The following is a 25,658-nucleotide window of genomic DNA, read 5'->3' as shown; positions in this document are numbered from 1 at the left end:
TAGACATATATTGTATTAAATGCAGGTTTTCAAAATACACAACGCGTGTCAATGTTTGAACAAGATAAAAACGTGGAGGGAATAATCTCAACCTAACAAAATGTTTACTGTAGGCATCGTAAGATATGAGATTTAGATAGACAAACCAAAGACTTAAAACTGCATATAAAACAAATATACCATAAGTAAAAAGACGTAAAAAATGGTCTAAGGATGCAAACTCACTGTCGTATGTACGCAGTGATAAGGAAGTGAAAGAAGAGAGTGTGAAACTTTATTTTTGTAAAAAATGTTAAAAACTTAAATGTAAAACGATATAAATTTATATTATTCATTAAAAAAAAACAAAAAATATACATCGAAAACTCATTTAGATATTTTTCTTTCAATGTCCAAAAAAGGTTAAATGCATATCCGTAAGTTAATATATTTTTTTAACAACAGACCATCACGCTACTTCCCTGTAGCAGTAGGTTGAGATAGTGGAACGCCACATCGCTCTATCTTTAGCCTTTATGTAGTACAGAACTCGTTTTATCTACGTTCTTTACTCGTGCATCTTCTCATGTACGAGTATGTACAATGTACGCCCGCTGAATATTCCGGCATTTGACATGCCAATTTTTAATGATTGTTAAACTTGCTGTTAGATTTTTATCTTCTTCTTTACGTGCCATATCAGGTCCCCCCGACGTTGACGACCACTCGCGAGAAAGCTCTCCATAGTGATATCCTGGGGGATTGCTGACCGAAGTGGTTTCCCGTTGGCTTTTTCGGTGGAATTTTCTGTCGAAGACGCCTTTAGCCGGAGGCTGGAGGAATCCCGTTTCATGGCGCCGGACACTCACCATTCATCCTTTTTTCTATCTGCTTTGGCACCGATGTTAATGCCAGATGCTAGGGAGTAGGACCATTCTGCCGCGCAGAGTCTAAACCGCCGCAACTCACATTGTGCCGTTTTTGAGTAATTTATTGATTCGTAAATTAGCATTTTATTAGCTTTAAGTATTTACAACCCTTTTTTCGCTACGACAACTGGAAGGTTGTAAATTAAATACTTATCCAGGCAGTGCAGTCATTTCGGGTAACATTGGACCACTTCAACAAGTTTTTTATAATATTTTTTTTATTGGATTGAGCCAGCTGCAAATTTATGAATTTTTTGGTGTTCTGAATGCTCCATATAACAAAATTAGACCACAAAATTTATAAAATTACATGAAAACATAACTTCAATGATGTTTTTATGGGTGTCCCAATGTTGTATTGACATTTGTGTAACTTTGGACTTAAGTATTTTCGATGAACGAATTACTTGATTTTTGACTAAAAAATTTCTCAGGGTAGCATTGAACTAATTTTTTTTGATATAAAATACTCTTCTGATCCAAAGCATTAAAAAAAAAAACAAGAATTTGTGTCCATTACCCCAAACATACTTACTCTTGGGGTCGAGCGGTGGTACACAAATAAAAAAAATATTTAGATAAAGCTTTTTTTATTCTTTTAGAAAGTAATCAGTCATATATAAGTCAGGTTTTTGTCCAATGTTATATTGAATTCCAATGTTACCCGGAATGACTGTAACATCAAGTTTTTATTTAGCCCATAAATTATTAAAATACTAACTAAAATGCTGTTTTTCAAAATATTTTAAGCTTGATTATGTTGAATATTTTTATTGGTAAAAATAAACGCGACGTGCTTTTTTTAAAAAAATCACATTATAATTTGAAAAATAAACCATGTTTTTTGTATTATTTAAACTGCTTGTATTTAAACGTAGTAAACGTCATCAGAATTTTCCAAAAACCAACTGAAACGCAGTAGACCTTATGAGATACTACATTTTAGGTTGTAATTTTTAAACGTTTATAGATGTAAATAATTATTTTTACATAATAAATAATTAAGGTGAAACACGTACACGGCGAAGGGGTTAAGATGTCTGGCAGATTGCGACGCAGTTATTTAATTTAAAGATAATATTACGTCACAACGCATTCCGATAATTGGACGCCTTCCGCGGTCAATTGATCAACCGCTGACATGTAATTGAGACAATCGCGATAGCTTCAAGTAAGACGAGACAGCCGTTACAAACTGCAAACTTATTATCGATACGAGGTGACCTTAGTCAAATATAAGATAAAAATAGAATTAGTACCAAGTTCAATGCTCAGATAAAATCATTATATACCTACGTATATTAATTCAGCTGCATCCGAACACCTGACTATTGTATTCCGGCGTAAGGATCAACAGCGGATGCGACACATTGATGCAATGGTATTGATTCAATATAACGAAAATTTATTGACGTTATATTGAAAACTAATAATGTCGGAGTTATGGGTGCTTTTGGGTCATGACACCGTGATCAAAGTATCAAAGGCACCACTGCCCCATATCCTTTTAAAAAAATAGCGCGTGATTCAAAGATGATGTATTGCGATTTTTTTGTGAAAATATTTGTGTAATGATCTTTTCTGCCTTGATAAAATATTAATAAATTAAAGTACCTACTTAAATGAATATTTTTATAAGACGAATTTAAACTATTCCGTTTTATTCCAATGGTGCAAGATTATGACGATGTTGAAGTATTTTTTTTAGTTTAGGTTTTTTTTATGTTAGAATAAAACGTAGTATATATTATAAAATAAAAACCTACTTATTGGTGTTACACGTTTATGTTATTAAAAGAACACAACTATGCATAGTTTCGAAAAGGCATTCCTCTTATCGATGGCTGATGAAAACTAATATTATAAAAATTAGAGAATATTGATCACAGTGCAATCAATATTATTCATCTTTGATATTGATTTGTTAATACCCTTTTTTTGTTTAAAAAAAAAAACAATAATATTTAGAATGTGCTTTTTGATTTTTCTTATTTACTTTTTATACATATAAATTATTTTTTTTATTTTACATAAAACATTATATTTTTTTATTTCTAAATGAACACCTCACCGGGCATAACCAGTGTCGAGGCATTCATTTATATTATGTTCTAGTCGGTACATAATAAATAAATATAATACTTAAATACATATAAACATAAAACATAAATAGCAGACATGCAACAATAATTCCGAGTTCAAATAGACTACTGTTTTGGTGGGGTGACCGTCTCAGCAGTTTTTCTTTTTTTTATTACGGGAAGTTTTACTTTTGATTTTGCATTGCAGTATGCTTTATTGGTTTGTACGTCTTGGAAAAAAATGTGTTGTTTATTTTTAAAATTATCACTTGTAGGTACTTACCTGTATTATTTTTGTAAATGCCCCATGGGCGTATTGTAAAATTAAATAAATAAAATGAATAAAAAATGCAAAAAACAAACAAATAAATAAGTGGTAGAAACTAATGCTATATATCTAACCTTTTGAACTTTTTTAAAGATGGTGAATGGTAATTATATTTATTTATTCATGCATTTCATAATATTTACAGTTTAATGTTCACTTTGCCCAGCTGTATGAAACAGTACCTATGATTTTTTGTTGTATTACTGTAGAATGTTTTATTATTTAATTTTGTTTTTTACATTTATCCTTGAATTGTTTAAACTTACTACAGAATGTGCTGTATAATTTTTAGGTTAATTTTTAAAATATAAATCTTGTATAATTTTTAGGTATTATTTTTTTTATAAATCTTGGGTATAAGGAAATTTATGTTTAAAAAAATATATATTAAGCCAAATATGTTAGTATTATAAATTATTGTAAAAGGTAGATTTGCCGTTTATGTTTATAAAATAAAAAAATAAATATTGACAAATTCTAAATTCGGCCAAAAAAAATTCAGGTTTCTGGGCCCCAAAATATTCAATTTATTACCTGAACATTGCAAAACCATGACCCGGATTCAATTAAATAAATTTGTAAAAAAAATGGTTACTGGGTTTCGGTAGAGAAAAATCGGAAAATTTACTCAAAATATTCTTAAATAATAAATGGTAGAAATAAATATTGTAAAACTGTATTATAAATTAACAAGTAGGTAGTATTGTTATTGTTTATTTTGCATAAAAATGTCTGCCTTAAAACAGGTTGTACCTAGTTAGGCAGACTAGACATGATCCAGATGAATCTATTTCCTAATTGTGTATGTACTAGATAAAGAAATTGTTATTTTTGTCAATAAACCATAATTATTATTATTATTATTAATGCTGGATTTGTGGGTGGTTATTCCGCTTATCTTAAGAGGTAACATAATATACCCAACCACCGATCCATCATTAGTTTCTACCAGTGATTCGATTATTGTTTTTTTATACAGGTTCTATGATTACACTGTAAACGGCATACTATTAGGTGCGAAGGTTTTCACGGTCACTGTTATCAATATTATGTATCTTTTTTGGGTGATACCGTGTATGTTGGATTTGATCCGACGTTTCGGCTACCATTGCAGGAGCCATCTTCAGGGAAAACTGAAATGGTAGCCGAAACGTCGGATCAAATCCAACATACACGGTATCACCCAAAAAAGATACATAATATTGGCATACTATTAGTTTTGTATCTTCCGAAATTATGAACACTAATAAATAACAAAGTTTACAATAAAAAAGTCATTCATCGTGAAGTGTTACGAAGTGAATGCCGATCAATCAATAATATCGGATAACTTATTTCAACTTATTATATTCACAATTTATCTAGAGTTCTACAAAATACATCTCATCTAAATAAACAAATTGTCATGATACACAGTGTAGTTTTGCACAAAAAATATGTTCTCCATTGAATAATATTTTCGCACGGTGAAATCGGAAATCGAGACAATGAATTTTATTTGCCATAGTACATTGTGAAAATGTCATACCTACTGTGACAATGAGGAAGTTCAGCCTTACGGGAAATTCGATATAATAAATGTATTCTCGCGCGAGGTAAAAATTAGACCATTAAATTGTAAAGCGAAGTTACTTGAAAATGTATGAAAAAAATAATGAAAACCATTTTAATACAAACTAACTACTTTGAACGACGTCACTAAACCGAATCAACCAATGATAAGAGAGTTGTGATAGATTTGCGGTTTACAGTAAGCCAATTGACCAATCAGCAAAACTCACCGAAAAGAAGGGGAAGAGAACTTGAGACGTCACACGCGCGTAATTTCAAAAATACGAAATTTTAAAAAATCATAGCGCTGATACTTTGTCTTAAAATAAAAGTCTAAATAAAAAAAAACACTGGACTTCCTCATAGTGTAATCTGTGTCCGCAACAATGCATCTATCTTATGTTCCAAGGTATGTGAAATGATAGATATTTAATTTACCTTAGCTCGTCAGAGTAGAGGTGATGCGGAATGGCGGTGAGCACTCCTGCACCATCCCCAGTATCATTGTCGCAAGCGCACGCCCCTCGGTGCTCCATCCGCCGAGCCAGGGTCTCCGCATCTCGGACGATCTGGAGAGAACACCAACTTCTTAACCGACTCCTCGAAAATATACATTAATAGCCAACTAGAGACTAGACCTCCTAATATCCTGAAGAATAAGGTATTTTGTCGCCTTGGCTAGGATATGAGCCTATTAAAGGTGAAGTGAACCAACTGACAAAATTGACAAACGTTTGTATTCAGAGTATTAAATCTATGAACTTTTTGCTAATTTTGTTATTACTAAACTATTTGGATATTTAAAATGAACATGGATGTTTTGTACACAAAGAACCAGTTAAAAAAGCTTTTTGGATTATATTGACTACAGAAATATAATATAAGAAATGAGTTTTCTTCACCTTTAAAGTCAGTTAGTTCGTATTATTAATAAGCATTAACTTTGTGGTTGAGTTTGAACTAAATGTTATTAAATATTTGTATATATTAGGCGGCCTCCGTGGTGTAGTGGTCAAGACGCTTGACTCACGCATGGAAGGTTCTGGGTTCGATTCCCGGTGAGAACGCAAAAAAATTAATTAGATTTTTCTCAAGCCTGGGTGTTCTGTGATGTAATTCACCACTGCAATTGGGCCTTCTGGCCTGTTGTGGTGCAAAAATAAATAAAATAAAATAAAAACTTACCGACTTTTCTATGTCTACCAGTTTTCAGACGTGCCCGTCTCCCGTCGCTCTAAACCTATTAACTCAATCTCCTCTCTCCATCCCTCCCCTTTTTTCAACTATTTCTCAAACAACATAAAATATTTTCATAATCTAATCAGTGCATGTTTGTCCTAATCGGTGCGTGTGCTTATTAAAATCCATGTCGTGTTGGTTTTATATTTTTGTGCAACAACTATGGTGAAGGTGTATAGTGGGTTTTGCATGTTGGTTTAATTGGTGTCCGACGAAGAGACGGGTACGTCTCGAAACCGGTAGACATAGAAAAGTCAGTAAGTGGTTATATACAAATATTTACTAACATTCAGTGAGTTATCCTTAACAGATATCCACACTGTAGTAAAAAGTAGTTATCATGCGCCATTGTTCTTGAACTTTGCAACAATGGTGATTGGACTCATAAAGGTAATAAACCAAAATCAGTGATCGAACATCCCATTTCCAAGACAAACAAAAACTTTTTTTTCCGAGTACCTTAGCCTTGTACATGACACGTAAGGCTACTAAATACAGGGGTCCAAATATAAAAAAAAAAAAAAAAAAACATTCAGTGAGTTCACTTCACCTGCAATGGACTCATATCGTAGTTTTTAGAAAAATGACTTTTAAGTTGAATAGCTTACAAAAAATACATGTTTCTGTCGTAGTAGCGAGATTTGTTTAGCTTAATAAATTTTATTCAGCTTAACAAATAAAACTTTCAGGAAATATTAACTATTGGATTTCAAACAAATCTCAAAAGAAAATGTGATGATAAAATTTGTTGCCAAATAGATATTATAATACGATAAAAGAGATTTTTCACGTAGGGGTTTTTACCGAGTCGACGATTTTATCAGAACAAAATGGGGATATCACAATATCTGCAATCAATAGGAAGATCGTATAACGGCAGATGCCGTGGCGCAAGTGGTTTAATGGCCAACTGTGAAAGTGGCATCGAGGGTTCGATTCCCGCCAGTTGCAAGAAAAAAACCGAGAAATATTTTTTTCTGGGTTTCTCAGTTGTTCTGGGTGCTGTATATTTTTCATAACTTTCATTCATATCCTCTCTTTCCACCTGACAAGCCTCTGAAATAGAGACTTAGCGGGTTACTTATTTAAGTAAATATTGCATCGTGAATTTTGTGATCTCACCGGAAATCGAAACCAAAACCCTCCGAGCTTGTGGCTAGCGTCTCGGTCATTACACGACCTCGAGGCTGCCGAGTAGCTTCTCTTGTAAAAAAAGGTTCTAATTAAGTAAACCAAATATGTCATTTCGTGGCGTGTCACAATCAACAAAACGTAAATTAATCCTGTTTACTATACGAGTACATATTTTGTAACAATGATAATTCTGGGTGTCGGTTTTTTTTATCTAACTTCACAAAAAGCTTGTAACTTTAATTTAACAATACAGCTACGTAATTTAAGTTTTATGGTAAGGCGACTCCGACAATTTTCTTAGAAATGAAACTTACAGGTCTACAGTTAGAAACACGAAGCAAAATGACAAGTTTGTCCTTCGTAGGTTCAACTTGGACGGTATTAGATAAATACTATTGCATCTAGGTCAGTAAACAATTACACTATTCGTGTAGCATCACTTAGAGTGAAGATTATCTTATTTTAAGCTCGCATTTACCTTTTGTTTCCCTGTAAAAGATACGCAATGAGCATAAACTTTGGAGTACCTCAAAGTAGAGCTGCCTTTTTTCAGAGGCATTTTGCAGTATAGGGTTTTCAACATGTCGGACCCTTGCATAAAGGCGACTGTCAGTTACAATGTTTACAAGAAAATGGTGAGCAAGTGGATAAGGAGTTGACATTTTCATATCCTGTAAATTATTTTTATGACTAAAAGTTGTGTTGCTTTTAACTGTCAAATATCTCCTTATTCTTTTTATTTTTTTTGTTTTGTAATTTATATTCGGCCTCGTGGTGTAATGGTCAGCGCGTTCGCCTGCCATGCAAGAGGTCTCGGGTTCGATTCCCGACATGGTTGATATAAAATATTGATTTCAAAGGATGTTTTCACACTAGAAAATTTCATAGTCCCTGGACTGAGCCTGAAGCGTAAGACTGATCATTTTACCTTCATGTAACAAAATGATCAAGATACGCCGCGATTGGTGTTCCAATGCAGTGCCTTATGCACCATTAGGTGCGGAAAGGGAATGATGATGAGGAATTTATATTTGTTTTAATTTTCTTATTATGAGCCTTTACTTTTATTCTTTTGATTATAAATGGTATATTTTCTAATTTATATTTGTGCTTCAATGTTTATTATTATCGGCATATTTTCTAATTTAATTAATTATTTTTTTAAATTATTAATGGTATATTTTCTAATTTATATTTATGCTTCAATTTTCAGTATTATCGGTATGTTTTCTAATTTGCATTAATGTTTCAGTTTCTAATTAATTATGGTATATTTTCTAATTTATATTTATGCTTCATTTTTTATTATTATCGGTAGGTTTTCTAATTTTTATCTATTTCGAGTTTTTTTGATATGATTATTTTATTTTTTTTAAGCATCATTTAATGAAATGAAAAAAAATACATGTAAGAAGAAGGTCCTTTCTTAATACAGGAATTTCCTTTGTATATTTTAAAACTGTGAAATAAATAAATAAAAGAAGACATTAAGCCATAGCCGAGTAACCGGAGTAGCGAGCGATTCAAACTAACAGGTCATCCATTATTCGGAGAATCACGCGGAGACACTTGCTCCACGAGCCACGAGCCATGAGCAGAAAACTCCGTATTAGTACGCCGCGCCGTACCTACGCCATATTTAGCTACTTTCGAACGTTGTAATCGTGTATTGAGTGTGTGTATAACTTTAACTAAAATAGGCATTTGAGAAGTGTGAAAGTATAGACGAATATATACATTTGCGAAAAATACTCTTGACTTGGTTCTAGGTCAAAGAGCAAATTCGCAATTAAATATGCAATGTTTTTGCTTGCAAACACCACTACTACAAACACTACCATTACGCCATTTCAAAGAGAATGACCGCCACACACGTCTATCCTGGCATACATCTTGTCATACATGCTCTTCGGTTCTGTCTGCTTTTGACATGACCAGACTTAAGATTTTGGTTTATCTGATCATGCCACATCTTCTTTGGTCGTCCACATCTCAGGTTACCGTTCATTTTCGCCATATATACTTGATTTACCATTCTTTCGTCGTCCATTCGTTCTACGTGACCAAACCATCTCAGAGACCCTATCTTAATCTTATCAGTTAAACTTGACTCAGATTTACACTCTCGCCTGATTTCATCATTCGTAACCCTGTCTTACATTGATTTCTCACACATTCGTCGAAGAGATTGCATTCCAACTGCGTTCACTCGGCTTTCATCCTTCCTCTGCCAGTTTCATGTTTCACTTCCATACATAAGTATTAGGACTAAAACTCCGTGGCAAGGAAAAATGCACAGGGAAGCAGAAGAGGTATTTTCCTATTATCAAAAAAAAAATGTATGGTTTCAGTGCTCGTTTTAATTTGTTTATCTTCTTAGCACGTAGGTATAAACTATTTATGGTTTTTCGGAAACAATAAATTTACTTTATTTTATGCTGCTTGTCAATATACTTCAAACCGTAGATAAAATAACTGTTTTTTTCCTACCTTGTGACTTCGTTTTCCATCAATAGCGACTACGAATCCAACTCCACAAGCTTCATGCTCATTCTGGGGGTCGTACAATCCTTGCTTGGTGGGAGGTTCCCACTCCATGCCTAATTTGACAAAATAGGTTCATTAGATTAAAATATTGAATAACAATATATTATGAAATATGGTTAGATTGTCATTTAATCTCAAACCAATTTGACGGTTGTGCAGATAGGAAGTGGGATCGTCATTTTTGATAAAAGGGACGTATTTTGTAGGGTCAAGAAGAAATGTACGGTATTTGTCATTTACAATCTAGTAAATGAATATGTGATCCAAATTCTTTTCCTATGCCTAGAAAACCACACATTTGAGAATCAAATTATTTTGTCCTTGCTACTCAAAAGATGGAATCTCATACAACATAACCCCATAAATAAATTAGGCATTCTCTACCCGCCAAACCTGATATACTAGAAGTTTTTTAGGTATCATATTTAATCTGGGAATTAAAGTTTCTTGACATAAGAACTTAAGATTTGCATTGCGCTCGGCAGTAACAAATCTGAACTTGAAATATGTCAGACATCATGAAAAAACCTAAACTCCTCCGCCTCACATCTGACACGTCTGACAGTCATAACCGTACATACAGCTTATTATTTACGAGTGGGTGCATCAAAAATTAAAAACATATCTATTTTCGAAACTATAACTTTGATAGATATCGAGAAGTAAAGCTATTATTACATATACCGAATTTTCGGTTCAATTAATACTCGTATCTACTAATTTTCTCGTACAATTACTATGAAAGCGTTTTCCTTTAAGGCTGTATAGTCTGGCAAAACGAACACAAAATTAGGAAATCATACGATTTTGCCATTTTAAAACGAATGTTTTTTTTTAATCGCGCAATAATAAAAAAATAAAAAAAACATAAATTAGATAAAACAATATTTTTTGAAGGTATTTCTTTTGAAAAATATACTTAAAAGTTTTATGTAACTAAAGTATAATTGCTTTTAGAACGGCAGATTACGCAATTTGAAATTTAGACTAAACTTAGGTATCTGGGATCTGGGATCTGGGATGTGCCTTAAGCACATTTCTTAAGATATTACATAAATACTCATATATTATTCTACCTTCAGATGTAAGTTCTGGGTGTTTTGTTTCTAATCGTTTGCCACACAAAAATATTGGGCCACTGAGCAGAGTAAAATCAATAAGACATCGAATGCACTAAAAAATTTCAACCGAAAATATACAAAACTTTCCTTTAGAGCCGACAGATTTTAGACATAAGGCAAATATATTGTTTAAAATATATATTAAGAACAAAAATTTATTTACAAGCAATTCAAATAAATCAAATCAAAGAAGGAATGTGTGTTAGAAATGCCACATTGTAAAACGAGGCTCGCACAGAGACATGCATATTTTATAGGCGAAATTTTTTTTATTATTTTTTTACTGATAATATTTCATTGATTCCAAACATTCAAAATGTTTCTTCTTTTAAAAAACACGCACCATACTGGATTCAAACTAGAGATATGAACTCTTTTTTTCTATGATTTATTTTGTAGCTCTTTAATAATAAGGGATATTTTTATGTTTTTTTATATTTTTTATTTCCTTTATTAATTACTATAAAAAAAATACTATAATCTTTTACGGAATGTTTTATTTTCTCTTTCTTATGTTACACAAAAATATTATAACTGTCTATTTATTATAGGAGCAAAAATTCTTAAATATTTTCTTGTATACCCACGAACAGGCCATGCCTTTGTGGGATTTTTTGTTTACTATTTTTACTATTAATATGTATTTCATTGCTATGTAATTATCCTTTATTTTTTTAATACTCTGCTTTAACTCTTATGTATATTGAAAAAAATTACAACTCGTTGAAAATGGCCCTCAAAATTAAATATTTCGGTAAATCATACGAACGCAAATATTTATTTTTAAAAAAAATGCATAATGAACATTACGAGCGGGTGATGTCAGATAAGTTAAAACCTAACCATTGAATAGTAAACATGACTACTAACAAGCAGAAGTTAATTTGCGAAAAAGTGGCAATTATTTGTAAAACAGAACGTGGAGCGAAATATGTTGAAGTGTGTAAAAAGTTTTCTCTTTCCTTATCACATTGTCAACATTGAAAAAAAATACGAAAGTTTATTTATCTGAATTTGAAATTTAGAAAGTGGTATGTTTGTAAGCATTATTATAATTTTCAATTGTGACAATATGCAATGGTGATTGGATTTTAAAAAAGTTCGACTGTGTATAAAATGCAATGTTCGTATGTGCGTCCTCGATAGACTGAATGACTACTGGACCGATTTACGTGCGGTTTTCAGCGAAATGTGTATCTTTGCCGTGAGCATATTTATAGCTCTTAAAATTTTCAATTTATTAAGCAGGAAAAAAGTAAGCGTAAATGTTTTTTTCATCGTTAACCAGAGCTGCATTCGTCGAGAATGCATATACAAAAAAGATTAAAATTTTGTGTATAAATAAAGTTTGTTTTTGAATGTTCACAAAAAACAATATTTTTTTATGGATTCCAATCAGATTATTTCCTTAAATTCCTTATAATTTCTAACAATTTATTTATTTTATTAATACTAAAATAATATTAACTGACATTCTTAAAAATGATATTTCTAAATAAAGTGCACACCTTTTGGTGAAAAGAGCAGGGTTTGACATTTGCAAAAACATTCTAGATTTGAAAACGAACTTTTTTAAGTTTTGGAATTCAACCATAAACAAGTACTTAAGTACCTACATAAATTCAATATTTAAAAATTAATCATTTTAAGTTCCGAAAAATTACAAATCTAATTGTAAACAAGTACCTAGGTACTTAACAATGAAAAGTTACACCATCTTTTTTACGTTTATCCAAACGATTTTTACACGCTTTCACGACATAACCAAGCTTTTCGATTTCGAATTAAATGTCAAGCTCACGTCAAAACCCGGCTGGCGGTTAAATTCTGTACAACCAATAACAATGGGCTCTTAGATTCCTCGAAGGGCATCCTACTTTTTCACCTATGCGCTATCAAAAAAAATAAAATATTCGGATCGCGAAAGAAATCGGAATTCCATGTCAGCCTTGTCACCTCCGTCAGGCCATCGAGCATCGTCTCTCTGGATTGGACACCTCCAAAGGATGCGACTGTTAGGGCCAGAATAATAAAGCGACAAAAATATACATATTGATGTTGCATATTTAGGATACTAACAAATGTCGACGGATCTATGAAAACTTCCCTCCGCCACATCTTCATTTTCATTTTCAAACACAAGACTTACGTTATACTTATAAGAAACATGAATATTTGTAAGCTAATGTTAAAAAAATAATGAATAATTTTTGCGAAGATTACAATACAAAATATGTTCTACTTATTGACCGACATACTTAGGTAAATGACTCCGATAAATGATATCTTGAAACCGGTTTGACAAAAATTCCTAACCGGTTTCCATCTTATCAGCGCCACTATCAAAACAAATCATTCATATTTTTACAGTATATATCCCCAAAGAGGATTTAGTATTGCGTGTTGTCTTTATTTGCACGTTTGAAACACGAAGAAATTTGATAATAAAGAGTGATCGCGATTAAATAATATAAACTGTCAAATTAATCATGCCCAATGGAAAATTTTAAAAAAAAGTTTCGATTTATTTAGACTTTAGACTCTAATTTTTATTTTTAAAAAACGTATCCGGGAGAAATGTATCGAACTGTTTACAGTTCTGTGTGTGAAACAGATTTTTGATACGATAGCTAATAAATGGCTACTCACGGATAAATTTTGTAAAGGGAAATCGAGTGGAGATTATTAGTCGGCCCCTGGTTTACGGTAAGAACGTTTGCCTATCATACCTGAGGTACTGGTTTCGATTCTCACTAACGTCAAAGTAATATATTGATTAAATAGTTTTTTTTTTTTGACACCGACCGACCGTCGCGTCGAGGTGATCTTGTGATTTTGACCTAATCTATAATATCTAAATCTGACCGGATCGTATCACCAAATTAAAGGGCCTATTAGAAATGTACAACTCTTTCTTTACATTGCCCTTGTAAATCAATAAACAAGGTTGGGTTTTATTAAAATATAGTATTATAAATGCGTATTACAGATTTCGTAATCGATCGAGTATGTTCTGGTTGGAGGGGAAAAACGAGTGCCGAGAAGCCACAGCCGGAATTCATCATACGCGTACATGATGCAATGTCGCACATTTCATTATGAACACATCGCTTTACCTGTGCCAGACTGCACCAAGTGCAAATTCATACCTTTTCAATGTACATATTGTGTTTATAGATATATTATAGCCTCTAGGCTTCTCTGTCTGTTACCTTGTACGCCTTCTCGCATCAGATTCGCGTCATGTTGTTCAGATATAAGATCAAAAATACCAACTACTGTCAGTAGCAGTGGACGTCCAGATTAGAGAATCTGGGCCCCGATTACAATGGAAAGGTAACATTTATCTTAAATTTTATTTACAAAGTAAAATTGAGTTTTCTGTCTGAAAAGCGGAATATAACATGTTCAATTATAGGTTACCGACAAAGATACTTTAAATGTTCATGCAAATATACTAATTTCCGTACACAAATATCGGTTTTTACCTATACACAGTCAAGGATAACTCTGTTAACTTCACATTTTAATCAGGGCCCTGATGCTTTATAAAGTAGGCAAACGTTGAACGCATCCGCCAAATGAACGATACCACTTGACAGTAAGTTGTCACCGGAGGACCGGAGGTTGCTCCATCCGTAGTTAAACCACCGCACAGCAAAAATATCCCGGTTTTCTAAAACTCGATCACTTTCAGTTTTGGGTTCTATCAAGTTAAGGTGTTGTGCAGGCGTGTTTATATTACATTTAACTATAAATATTATATCTTTTAATTTTATTAATCCTGAAGTTGCGTGGTGGGAACCAATAACCAGTTTTCACCCTATTTCAAATCTTCCCATCGTATCAAAAATACTAGAAAAAATAGTTTCTCATAGGCTCGTTAACTATATCGAGCGGAATTCTTTATTTTCGGTAAGGCAATCGGCATACCAACGTTTTCATTCCACGGAGACGGGAGTGATAAGAGTACTGTCTTGACATTATAACGGCGGTGGACTCTGGTAATCTGGTGTTGATGGCTTTTCTGGACATGAGTGCTGCATTCGATACTGTAGACCATAATATTTTGCTTGAACGTCTGGAGAAAACTTATGGTATATGTGGTTCAGTTCGTATCTTAATAAAAGAGAATATGCAGTTGTGTTCCAGGGTAAAAGCTCAACCAACTTTCGGGTGTCTACAGGAGTGCGTCAAGGGTCAGTACTCGGACCACTTCTCTATCTCCTTTACACTAAAGATATAGAGAACATTATCAAAGAATGTGGATTATGGTCTCACTGCTATGCAGATGATACGCAGATTTATTTTTATTGCAAACCAGGCGAGAGAAGTGTGCTTGTCAATTTAATTGATGGATGCATCAAGAAAATAGGAAACTGGATGGCTGAAAACAGACTAACATTAAACCCATCAAAAACTGAACAACTGTGGGTGGCTTCAGCCAGACGACAGAATTTGATCCAGGATACGGCTCTACCCAATGTAGGGAGTACCGCTTTACCCACCGTTAAACTACTGGGAGTTTTACTCAATTCTGACCTATCTCTTGACGCTCAAATTAGTAGAACGATAAGTTCATGCTTCTACCAGCTGAGACAAATTAAATGCATACGCAAAAATTTGCCGGTTGATGCCGCCCGTCAATTAATAAATGCGTTTGTAGTGTCTAGAGTCGATTATTGTAATGGTATCTATGCAGGTCTACCAATGAACAAAATGACTCGCCTACAATCTGTATTGAATGCCGCAGCGAGACTTATTTTCGGAATCTCTAAGTTCAATCATATCACTCCACTACTTCGGGAACTACACTGGCTACGTTTTCCACAGAGGGTCGAATACAAACTCTGTTGGCTTATGTATAAGTCACTGCATAACTCTGCTCCGGAATATCTAAGGGAACTATGCATTCCAGATGAACTAGCTGACAGGCGTCTCACGCTTAGATCAGCTACGTCTACGGCGAGAGGAAAAGTTATTATACCTCTACGCAAACAGCGCACTAAATTTAGTGAACGCGCATTTGCGGTCGCAGGCCCTATGGCATGCAATGCTCTCCCAGCAGAGGTGCGAGGCTGTGAAAGTGAAGTGATGTTTCGGAAAAAAACTAAAAAAACACTTGTTCTCTACATCATTTGAATAAATCCGTAGCATGTGACAACAAAATAAATTATTTTAATTAAATTACAAATTTAAAAGCTTCAATTAAATTAATTTAACAATAAAATCACTATGTAAAGCGCCCTTGAGGTATTTTATTACGAAAATGGCGCTATATAAGTCATCCATAATAATAATAATAATAAAGAAATGCGGACTACAATAATTGTAATATAAATACATAAATTGCATCAAATTAATTTGATCAATAAAAACACTGCCATAGGTTACATTGTCGTGTCTCAGTTATTAATTTATGTGTCACAGATGTTACGTGTAACGTGTCACAGCAATATACATATAATCCACAATTTCCCTGATGATCGTCAGATGCGTAAAGACTCGTATGTCACGTTTATAATAAATTCAACTTTTAAATGCACTCACCTATGTCCAGAATAAATTTGAGCAAATATTTGTCATTTTTAATCAAATTCTGTTGATCAGTTGAAATGTAGTCTCACTCAGTATTTTTTAGAAGAGTATTACATTTAATTATTTTTTTCATGTTTTACGTTGTTTTCTAATTTTTTTATTACTTGGAGTATAATTACTTCATTTCGTTCTAATTTTATTTTATATAATTCTTAACTTTACTTAGCAACATTTATATTTTAGTATTTAAAATTTTCTCGTTATACTGTTATTTTTTATTCACTGATGTTATGTTTCTATCTTACTGTTGCATTTCACTTTGAAGTCTTTTTTGTTGTTTATTATTTATTTTGCTTTAATTAAATTGTTTACCTTTTAAATTATCATCATAATCATAATTCCGTTTCCGTACCTAATGGTGCATAGGGCACTGCATTGGTACATTAATCGCAGCGTATCTTGATTTTTTTTTTTTACATGAAAGCAAGATGATCAGTATTACACTTCAGGTACCAGTCCAGGGACTCTGAAATATTGAAGTATTAAGTATTGACTCAATACTATAGTAAGAAATAGGAGCAATAAATCATATGCCAAATATTAGTACGTACTAAATTAAATTATACAAAAATACATAATGAAAAAACATAAAAATGTCAAGATATATAAAAAGCAAAAAAAAGTAAAAGTATGGAAGGAAAGCAGATTTGTACATTTTTGCTAAATGCTAATCTCGAACTTTTAAAATGTATTATATGTAAGTACAAAGAATGAAAGTCCATTTTCCTCATTCAATATTCATTTGTAAAAATCCATAATCTTGTTTCTTGGCACTTACGCGCAATATTTCAGTTGAAGAGCGTTTCAAAGGGCTTATTAGACTTCTGCTGTATTTGGTATTTAAACTTTATTTAGGCAACAATGTTTGATTATGTCCAAATGCTTGCAGACTGGCTGGATTTCCTCCCTAGGGAGTTGTTCATATTTAAATTTATTTCAACAGAGAGGGAAAAAGTTTTCGAGAAGAAATTTGGAAGTCTAGGCATTTACAGGGCTTATGACCTGTCATTGGCTGGTTTAAGTGGCCACTTTACACACTGTGTAACATTCACCATTCAGCCAATGACAGGTCATAAGCCCTGTAAATGCCTAGACTTCCAAATTTCTTCTCGAAAACTTTTTCCCTCTCTGTTGAAATAAATTTATTTAGGCATCTTTCCTACTTAAAATATCAAATCCATTATTTAATATACGTGTAACGCGCACTTTACTATATATATGTAATAAAATTGCACTGACCGCCTCATTCTAATATTTTTTGTAATGAATTATTTTGACATATTCCGTAGGTTTGTAATATTGCAGTGAAGGGGGGGAGGGGTATCTAGTACATTTTTTTAATACCTACCCTTTTTAATTAATTATATTTTTGCATAATCCTACCCCATAATCTTAAACGCCTGGATTTTTTAACTGATGAATACATTGTAAGAAAAGTAAAAAAAGACCAGGGCCCCGATTACATTGGGAAGTTAACATTTATCTTCAATTTTATCTACAAAGTAAAATTAAGTTTTCTGAATGAAAGGCAGAATATGTATGCATTTATTTCTTTTTAACATGTTCAATTTTAGGTTACAGGTGGAGATACTTTAAATGTTCATGCAAATATACTCATTTTCGTACACAAATATCGCTTTTTTTTATAGACAGTCGAGGATAACTCTGTTAACTCCCCATTGTAATCGGGGCCCTGGACAGCAAAAACAAAAAAGAAGGCATCGGAATTAGTTGCAAGAATATCACAAACTCAAGCTGTGTCTGCTTTGAATACTTGCTTGGAATAGGCGGATGAAGTCGGCATCACAGTTCCAGAAAAAAAAATGCTTTTGCGTACATTAGGGATAAAACGTTTTCTATGTCGCTAAATAATACTCGTCAAAGCAGTACATTGGAGTTCTTCTAAAATGTGTGATTATCAGCAATAAATTTTAATAATATAACATTTTGTATGGTTAAAACATACTGTCAGTTATGAGACTTTGTATGGTTAAAACATACTTTGAGTTATAAGACTTTGTTTTATTTCGGAAAATGCCTTCCAAAATATCTGCATACTATTTATTATCCGAACGCTTCGCACATCCGTACAGGAAATCAATTTTGGGAGTTCGGACTACAGCGGCCCTGCTGTATTTACTCGCGTAGGTACCTACTGATATTAAAAAGTGACGAGTTATTTTTAAATTGCTGGTATCCCTAATCTATTTTTTCCGTTTATGTTGGTGGTCGGCATTACACATAAAATTTTGTTTTTTAGTTTGATTTCTGGCTTGTTGTTTTAGAGCGAATTTCGCCGTCCCTCCGAATGTCTTAGTGATGAAATATATTTCAATTAACTTCATTGAATGAACATAAATTGTAAAATAATGATACATGTTTCATGAACTATATCAATTTAATATCAGTTTGCGAGCCAGAGTTCATTTAAAAACAATGGTAAATGATTTCTAAAATAGAAAAGAAAAACGAAAAGAAAAAATTGTAATAATTTATTTAATACATAATAGAATTAGAAATATTTTACATATTCACAAGAATTAATTCGGGTCTTAAGGGGTTAAAAAAAAGACAGTATTAGGAATGCCTCCTATTTCAACTGCATTCAGTCTGTTTTTTAGTAAATCGAATTTTAGAAACATATTTTTATTTATTTCTCGGCAAAGCAGTCAAATTAAAAATATGTTTATATATTATATAGCGTAATAAGTAGTATCCATCACCTTTCTTAAGTAAGCATAAAAATAACTTATTTATGGCATTGAAAACAATATTATTGCTATAAAACAATCATACGTAAAACGCAGCAAGGCATTTTATTGCGCAATGCGTGTGTATTTATATTTTTATGAATGATAGATGATTAGAAAATACGTCACACTAGCCTAGTGCATTTATGTGCATAAAAATACACTGCATACTTGCCGAGTTCATTTTATAGTTAGGTACTTCCACACCGCAATAAATACACGTGCGGATTATTTACAGACCAGTCTCATAGACCGAGGGTAACACAAAGCCCAGTGCACAATACATTACACCGAAAATTATTAGGAACCTCACTGTGCGTATCTGAAATCTGAAACGCATCCAGCCTTTATCAGTGTTTTTAAAAAAATAACTAAACCGCCGATCGCTGATAACGTCGTTAACTAAACGTAACTTTAACCACACATATGAATTAAAACGTCCATAATCACGCAAATTATATTATCCAGAAAAATAACATCGCAATATGCACTTGGCACAGATCGTATTTATTATTATTGAAGTATTTGTTATAAATTAATATTCACCTCTAGTTCAATCGAAGTCGCAGTCAAATGTGACGACAGATGTCTTTCAATGTCAGATTTTTCACTGAAATTTACACTGTTCGCGAATGAAATGAGCGGCAGAATTTAGGTTAAACTGTCTCAGTGATTTTAAGCGCGTTTTTAATTCAGAATACGTAACATTCACTCGGCGTGTGAGTTGTAAGTATGATATTATATATATCTCCCGGCGAGACGAGTTGCCCCGAGCATGCGAAGCGTGAGACAGGACAGAATTTCGTCCCGGATCGTGCCGGCACCGGCTGAACAGTGAGTAGTCAGTAGTCAGTAGGCGACATGCGCTGAAACCAGTGCGAAGACCGTCTACTATCGATCTGTAACACACACTGACAGATTTAAACACGCGCATGCTTGCACCAGTGCATACTAAGCTGTGGGCAAGTCATAATATTTTTTATTAATATATTTACCGATCTATCATTAATGTTTTTTTCGATAAAAATCTGGGCCCCGATTACAATGGGAAGTTAACCAAGTTATCTTCGTCTGTCTATGAAGAAAAACCGATATTTGTTTACGAAAATTAGTAGGTATATTTGCACGAACATTTAAAGTATCTTCGTCGGTAATCTATAATTGATCATGTTTAGAAGAAAAAATGGTATGCATATTCTGCTTTTCATACAGAAAACTTAATTGTACTTTGTAGATAAAATTTAAGATAAATGTAAACTTCCCATTGTAATCAGGGCCCAGATATATGCTAAGCCCGTTGCGTGATATTGGGTGATTGGCTCATTTTACACCATGGCAAATGATAAAATACATGGGACGGATTGTCATTTATAGTATTATAATATATTTTTTATTATATTTATTTAATGCCAGGCAAATGCAATACACCGTGAGGGCGACTAATCTATACTCGATTACGTTTTTGCAGGATTTTTACGTGAGAGTAGTCACTGAATAAATTTTAAAGAAATAAGTCCATGTGAATCCATCTTAACTTTACTGTGCCGTGTGTATTTAAACGATACGTGTGAAATAGGAAATTCCAGTAATAATGAACTCAGATAAATAATTAAACTGACCTTTATCTAAGCATTTAAAAATGCTCCCAAAATGCAAAATATTTTTCTCCAATAATTATTATGAACAACGCATGGCCTTACAATAATTGTAAATTTATTTCCCTGCCATTTTTGATGTGAAAAAAACATTTACGCGTTTCGAGAAAATAAGTGTTTGTTTTATTAAGTCGTTGACAATTTATTTACATGATTGCTATTTTCATATTATCGTAACTTCAATGATGTTTTTTTAAAGTTATTTTTTTGCGTTGTATTTTCTTGAGTTAACAGCGTCTTATTTATTCAACGTTTTCATTATTTTTGTCCACATACACACTACACACAGACAACGTTAGGTAGTAAAATGTTGAAATGGTGTCCTACAAAAATAAAAAATTAAAAACAATACTAGATAAGCAGAAATTAAAAATAGTCGAGGTAGATTTCCTAAAAGTTTTATTAAAAACTATATTTCTGGCACAGGATCGATGTAGTTGTATTTTCATTTTTTGTGTTCTCCTCGGGAATCGAACACGGAACCTTCCGTGTGCGAATCAAACGTCCTAACCACTACACCGCGGAGGCTGCCAACAATCGTTTTTCAAATTATTTTTACAACAATAACGCGGAAAGTACCCACGGTTTTATGTTCTCTGACAAAACCTCAGTCCCGGTCTCGACTGCCATTCATTTTTTTGGTCTATTTATCTTATTTCGCTCGAGCTTGAAGAGAAGCTCAATCAAAGCTCAAGGTTTAACACAAATCGTTTGGAATATTATTATTAAGAGATTTTATTCAATTTAATTGCCGAGATCAAAATAAATTATGCGAGATGAAAGGTAAACGTTAAGATTATGTTTTAAAATCATAATACAATCAAGAATCGTTTTTTTTGTTTATTATTTCAGTAGGCAAAAAAATGTAACATTACCGACCTCTACTAAAGGTTCGCTAAAATGGTCTAGGGTTCGTGTTATAGGGGAGGAAAGCTGTCAAATGGCAAGTGTTTTATTAATTTGTCAAATTACATTACTGATTCAGCCACACAAACTACTAAAGTAATGGGACAATCATTAGTCTAATCATTACTAATGGTTATGCATAATGACATCAGATTGACATTTTTTAGTAGTTTCGGCAATTTTGAAGTTCCCTAAAATGACTCCTAGGGATCGGTTTGACGTACGTTTGGATGTGTAAAATTACTACTCCTTTGCAAACCTCAATATTATAATGAGGAAAAACAGTCCTTCGGAAAATATTCTTACGCGCGTTAAAAATTAGGGCATTTAATTGTACGGCAAAGTTTCTTGAAAATGTATGAAAAAAATAATAAAAAATATTTTAATACAAACTAACTACTTTGATCGATCAATCAGTGCTAAGAGAGTTGTGATAGAGTAAGTCAACTGACCAATCAGCAGAACTCACCGAGAGGAACAACTTGAGTAATTTAGAGTAGAACTCTGAGTAATTTATAAAATACTAAATCTGAAAAAATCATAACGCTGATTAAACGATAGATTAATTTTTAATTTTTTGGATTAGTTTAATAGCCACCTAACAAAAAACCACCTAACTTCCTCATTATTAGAAAGTAAGTTCTTAAAAAAAATATTTTTGTGGTTTGATTATAATGCGGGTTTATAATTTACTTTTGTAAATATATCCTACTAGAAAAATAAATATACATATATATCGCAATTCCTTGAAGGTACAAATTTGTACAATTTTTTTTTTATGAAAAGAGTTAAAAAAAAGAATAAAGATAGTCGCTTTCAAGCTATAAATAACATAATTTTCAAAAAAGTTCAAAAACTCTACTAAATTTTCGCCACAAAAAGTTCAACTAGTCTAAACGGGCAAATTAAGGTCCAGTTCCTGGATGTAAATCCGGAACCGAGACAGCGCGTCCCTAGCAGCGGTAGGACCCCGTGGGACGAATACAGAGACCTTGTTGCTTCGTCCGTGAGATAATCCCGTCTAGAGCCTGGCGTACACAGCGGTCTGCGAGGAGGAGAAACCTTCGCTCTGGCTCTAGACGTGGTAATTCACGACTGCAGGGCGAAGTGCTCGACGATCTTCGGAGCTGAGCGGGGCGAAGGGTGACGATTTGACCATATTATGACTGGATTTATCATGCGGCTGTGTAAATCTTTTAAAAACTTAGGTACATTTATAACGCTATATATAACATACGTACGCCCCCATCTCGAATATTGCACTGCTATCTGGTCCCCGGTTTATAAATTAAATATCAATAGAATCGAGTGTTAAAAAAAATTCCTGAAACAAGAAGAATACAAATTTAATTTGCATTTTTCAAATAATCTAGCTTCTTTAAAATTTCATAACCTTGATTCATTAGCACACAGAAGAGATACTTTCGATCAGATCCTGCTTTACAAAATTGTAAATAATGAATTTGATTCTCCAAAACTAATTCATCTACTTGCTTACCGTGTCCCCTCCAGACCGACTAGACTCTCTGATATTTTCTATATTCGTAATAATAAAACTAATCATCGAAAACATTCTACGATCCCTCATATATGTGAAGCATTTAACAAGAATTTTAATAGTCTTGATATATTTAACACTCCATATAATAGGTACAGAAGATAACTAATAGGCTTGATTCCGAATAACATAGAAGAGACGTTTTGACTATTTTCTTCCTCTTAATCATGAAATGAAATGCAATTTCCCACTCCTACATCCTTCACCACTCCTTGTCAATTTCCTTCTTTTCCTTCCCACTATCTCCTTGTTTTGGTCCATATTTCTTTTATTTTAATATGTAGTATATTTATTCTTTATATTGTTTAAACTTTCAACTGTCGTCGCTTTATTGCAGTATAATTTAGTGAATACATATAATTGGATGGCAGGCCCTCTGTGTATACATTTTTCACAGTTTTTATTTATATTAATTCTGTTTGTATTCGAAATAAATAAAATAAAATATTAAAATAAAACGCAGAGTAGAGAAAAACTGAATATTTATTATTTCTAGTTGAACATACGAGTATTATATGGATAAATTTGACCGTGCCGAAGTCGGTCACGAAAAATTGTATATTTTAATGGTTTTAAGATTTTTACTACCCAGCATTACATAGAAGTAAAAGGTGGAAATATTTGAAGATACATATTAATTTATATCGTATTAACTAAGTCCAGTCCCCGGCCAACTTTTGGGGTAGAAAAAACTTTCCTTTATTCGAGGGTTGGTCCGAGGTACTGGATTTACCTGTATTTTACGAGCATAAAAATTCTAAAAATCTCGGAATTAATTCGTGTAAAATCAGGTAGGTAAAAAATAAAAAGTGTCTCAATTTCCTCAGATGGAACTCGCTAGGTCCGACCGCATAGCGCAAATTCCAGGTAGCCATCTCAAAAGCGGAATTTGATACGGCCGTTCAAAGTCGAGATATCGGAGACAGGTACATTTGATACAGCTCGTTCAAAATGTATGGAAAATTAAAAGTTCAAAAAGCATGCATTATATATCCCGAATTGTAGAAAATTTAAAAAAAGATTATTGGTGAAGACCGCAACGAGATCGGCCCCGGGGTGCGCCTGGCATCGTCTGTTACATCCCGCGCCGGCCAGATTAAAAATTTCGCGCTTCTGAAGCTAGCTGACCGGGATTTCCGGGAACGATTGCAGACCCCCCCAGGGTCCAATACTGTCGCGGAAACCGCCAATCCTCATAGATTCGAGTTTTTTACCTGATTTTACACCAAAAATATTTTTAAAAAGAGCAAAATATTTTTCAATACAAAATATGTAAATGCGCTCTCCGCTGACTCATTTCGCGGGGGAAAATTCAAATTACAGGTGAAAATTTTAAGTTAGTCCTAGAATTCTGAAATAAATGACACGTGCAACCAAATTAAATCGGAGTGCGTCGGACAAATAAATATAAAATATCAAATAAATTGTAATAAATTTCCTAAAACTACGAATTTAAGTATCAACAAGATAATTTTTTTTTAAACGAATTTAAGTATCAACAGGATTAAATTCCACACATATTATATGATAAAAATCATCATTGAATTTATGTAAAAATAGATAAAAAATAAATATTAAATTGGTGTCCGACACAAGGCCCATTTCACACCATGGTAAAAATTCACGCGGTACAGGTGGATTTACATTTTTTGTATATAATAACATGGGCCGGAATAATTTTAATCGTATCATAATTTTATCTTTAAATTGTTTTAATAGCATAAAAACGCACTAATCTGTACACCATGAGGCCGATTAATCTCCACAAAACCAAGAAAATAATAAATAAGTATTCAGTATCCATCCATCCTAATTTTATCGTGCCGTGTAGATTGGGGAGATACATGTGAAATGTGACGGATCGCAAATTGTTGTTATGGCTGTAAAGTTATTTCTACATGGCACATACAATTAATTATCATGTATAGGTAGTAATTCTTAAAGGAATAAAAAGGTTTTCTCGATACTAAAAAGCTTATTTAAATAAGCTTTTTAATATAAATTAATTGGATCATTTCTGTTTTCTCTTAAAATATTTGATTTTTCTTTTACTTTCTGTGCTCAAAAGGGGAATCAAGTTGTGGTAAAATGGGATTTGAACATAGGACCTTTGATCGGTGAGTCCGCGACACTTTCACGGGACCACAACCTTATTCTTATTTATTATGATTAGCATTATCTTTAAATTATTTATTTTTTAGGTCATACATTTATTGGTAAATTTCTATTCTTTCATTTTTTAAATTTAATTAAGGGGAAATTAAAAATATACAAATTCTCCA

General features: G+C 32.9%; 1 protein-coding gene across 1 annotated transcript; it reads right to left on the bottom strand.

Moving 5' to 3' along the window:
• Positions 1-5,306: 5,306 nt before the first annotated feature.
• Positions 5,307-20,155, bottom strand: LOC148282722 (uncharacterized; the record flags this gene model as incomplete). The annotated part of the gene is made up of 3 exons (XM_088224640.1): positions 19,804-20,155; positions 9,732-9,841; positions 5,307-5,437 (listed from the first exon to the last, which is right to left on the bottom strand). Coding segments are annotated over exons 2-3 (239 nt in total), but the record flags the coding sequence as incomplete, so codon positions are not given.
• Positions 20,156-25,658: the final 5,503 nt, after the last annotated feature.

This window comes from Micrasema longulum, unplaced genomic scaffold (genome assembly GCF_059751315.1).
Source record: "Micrasema longulum isolate JH-2025_06_02 unplaced genomic scaffold, ASM5975131v1 h1tg000300l, whole genome shotgun sequence".
Taxonomy (NCBI): Eukaryota; Metazoa; Arthropoda; class Insecta; order Trichoptera; family Brachycentridae; genus Micrasema; species Micrasema longulum.
Note: the sequence above shows the minus strand (reverse complement) of the source record. Positions and strands in the feature narration are given on the sequence as shown.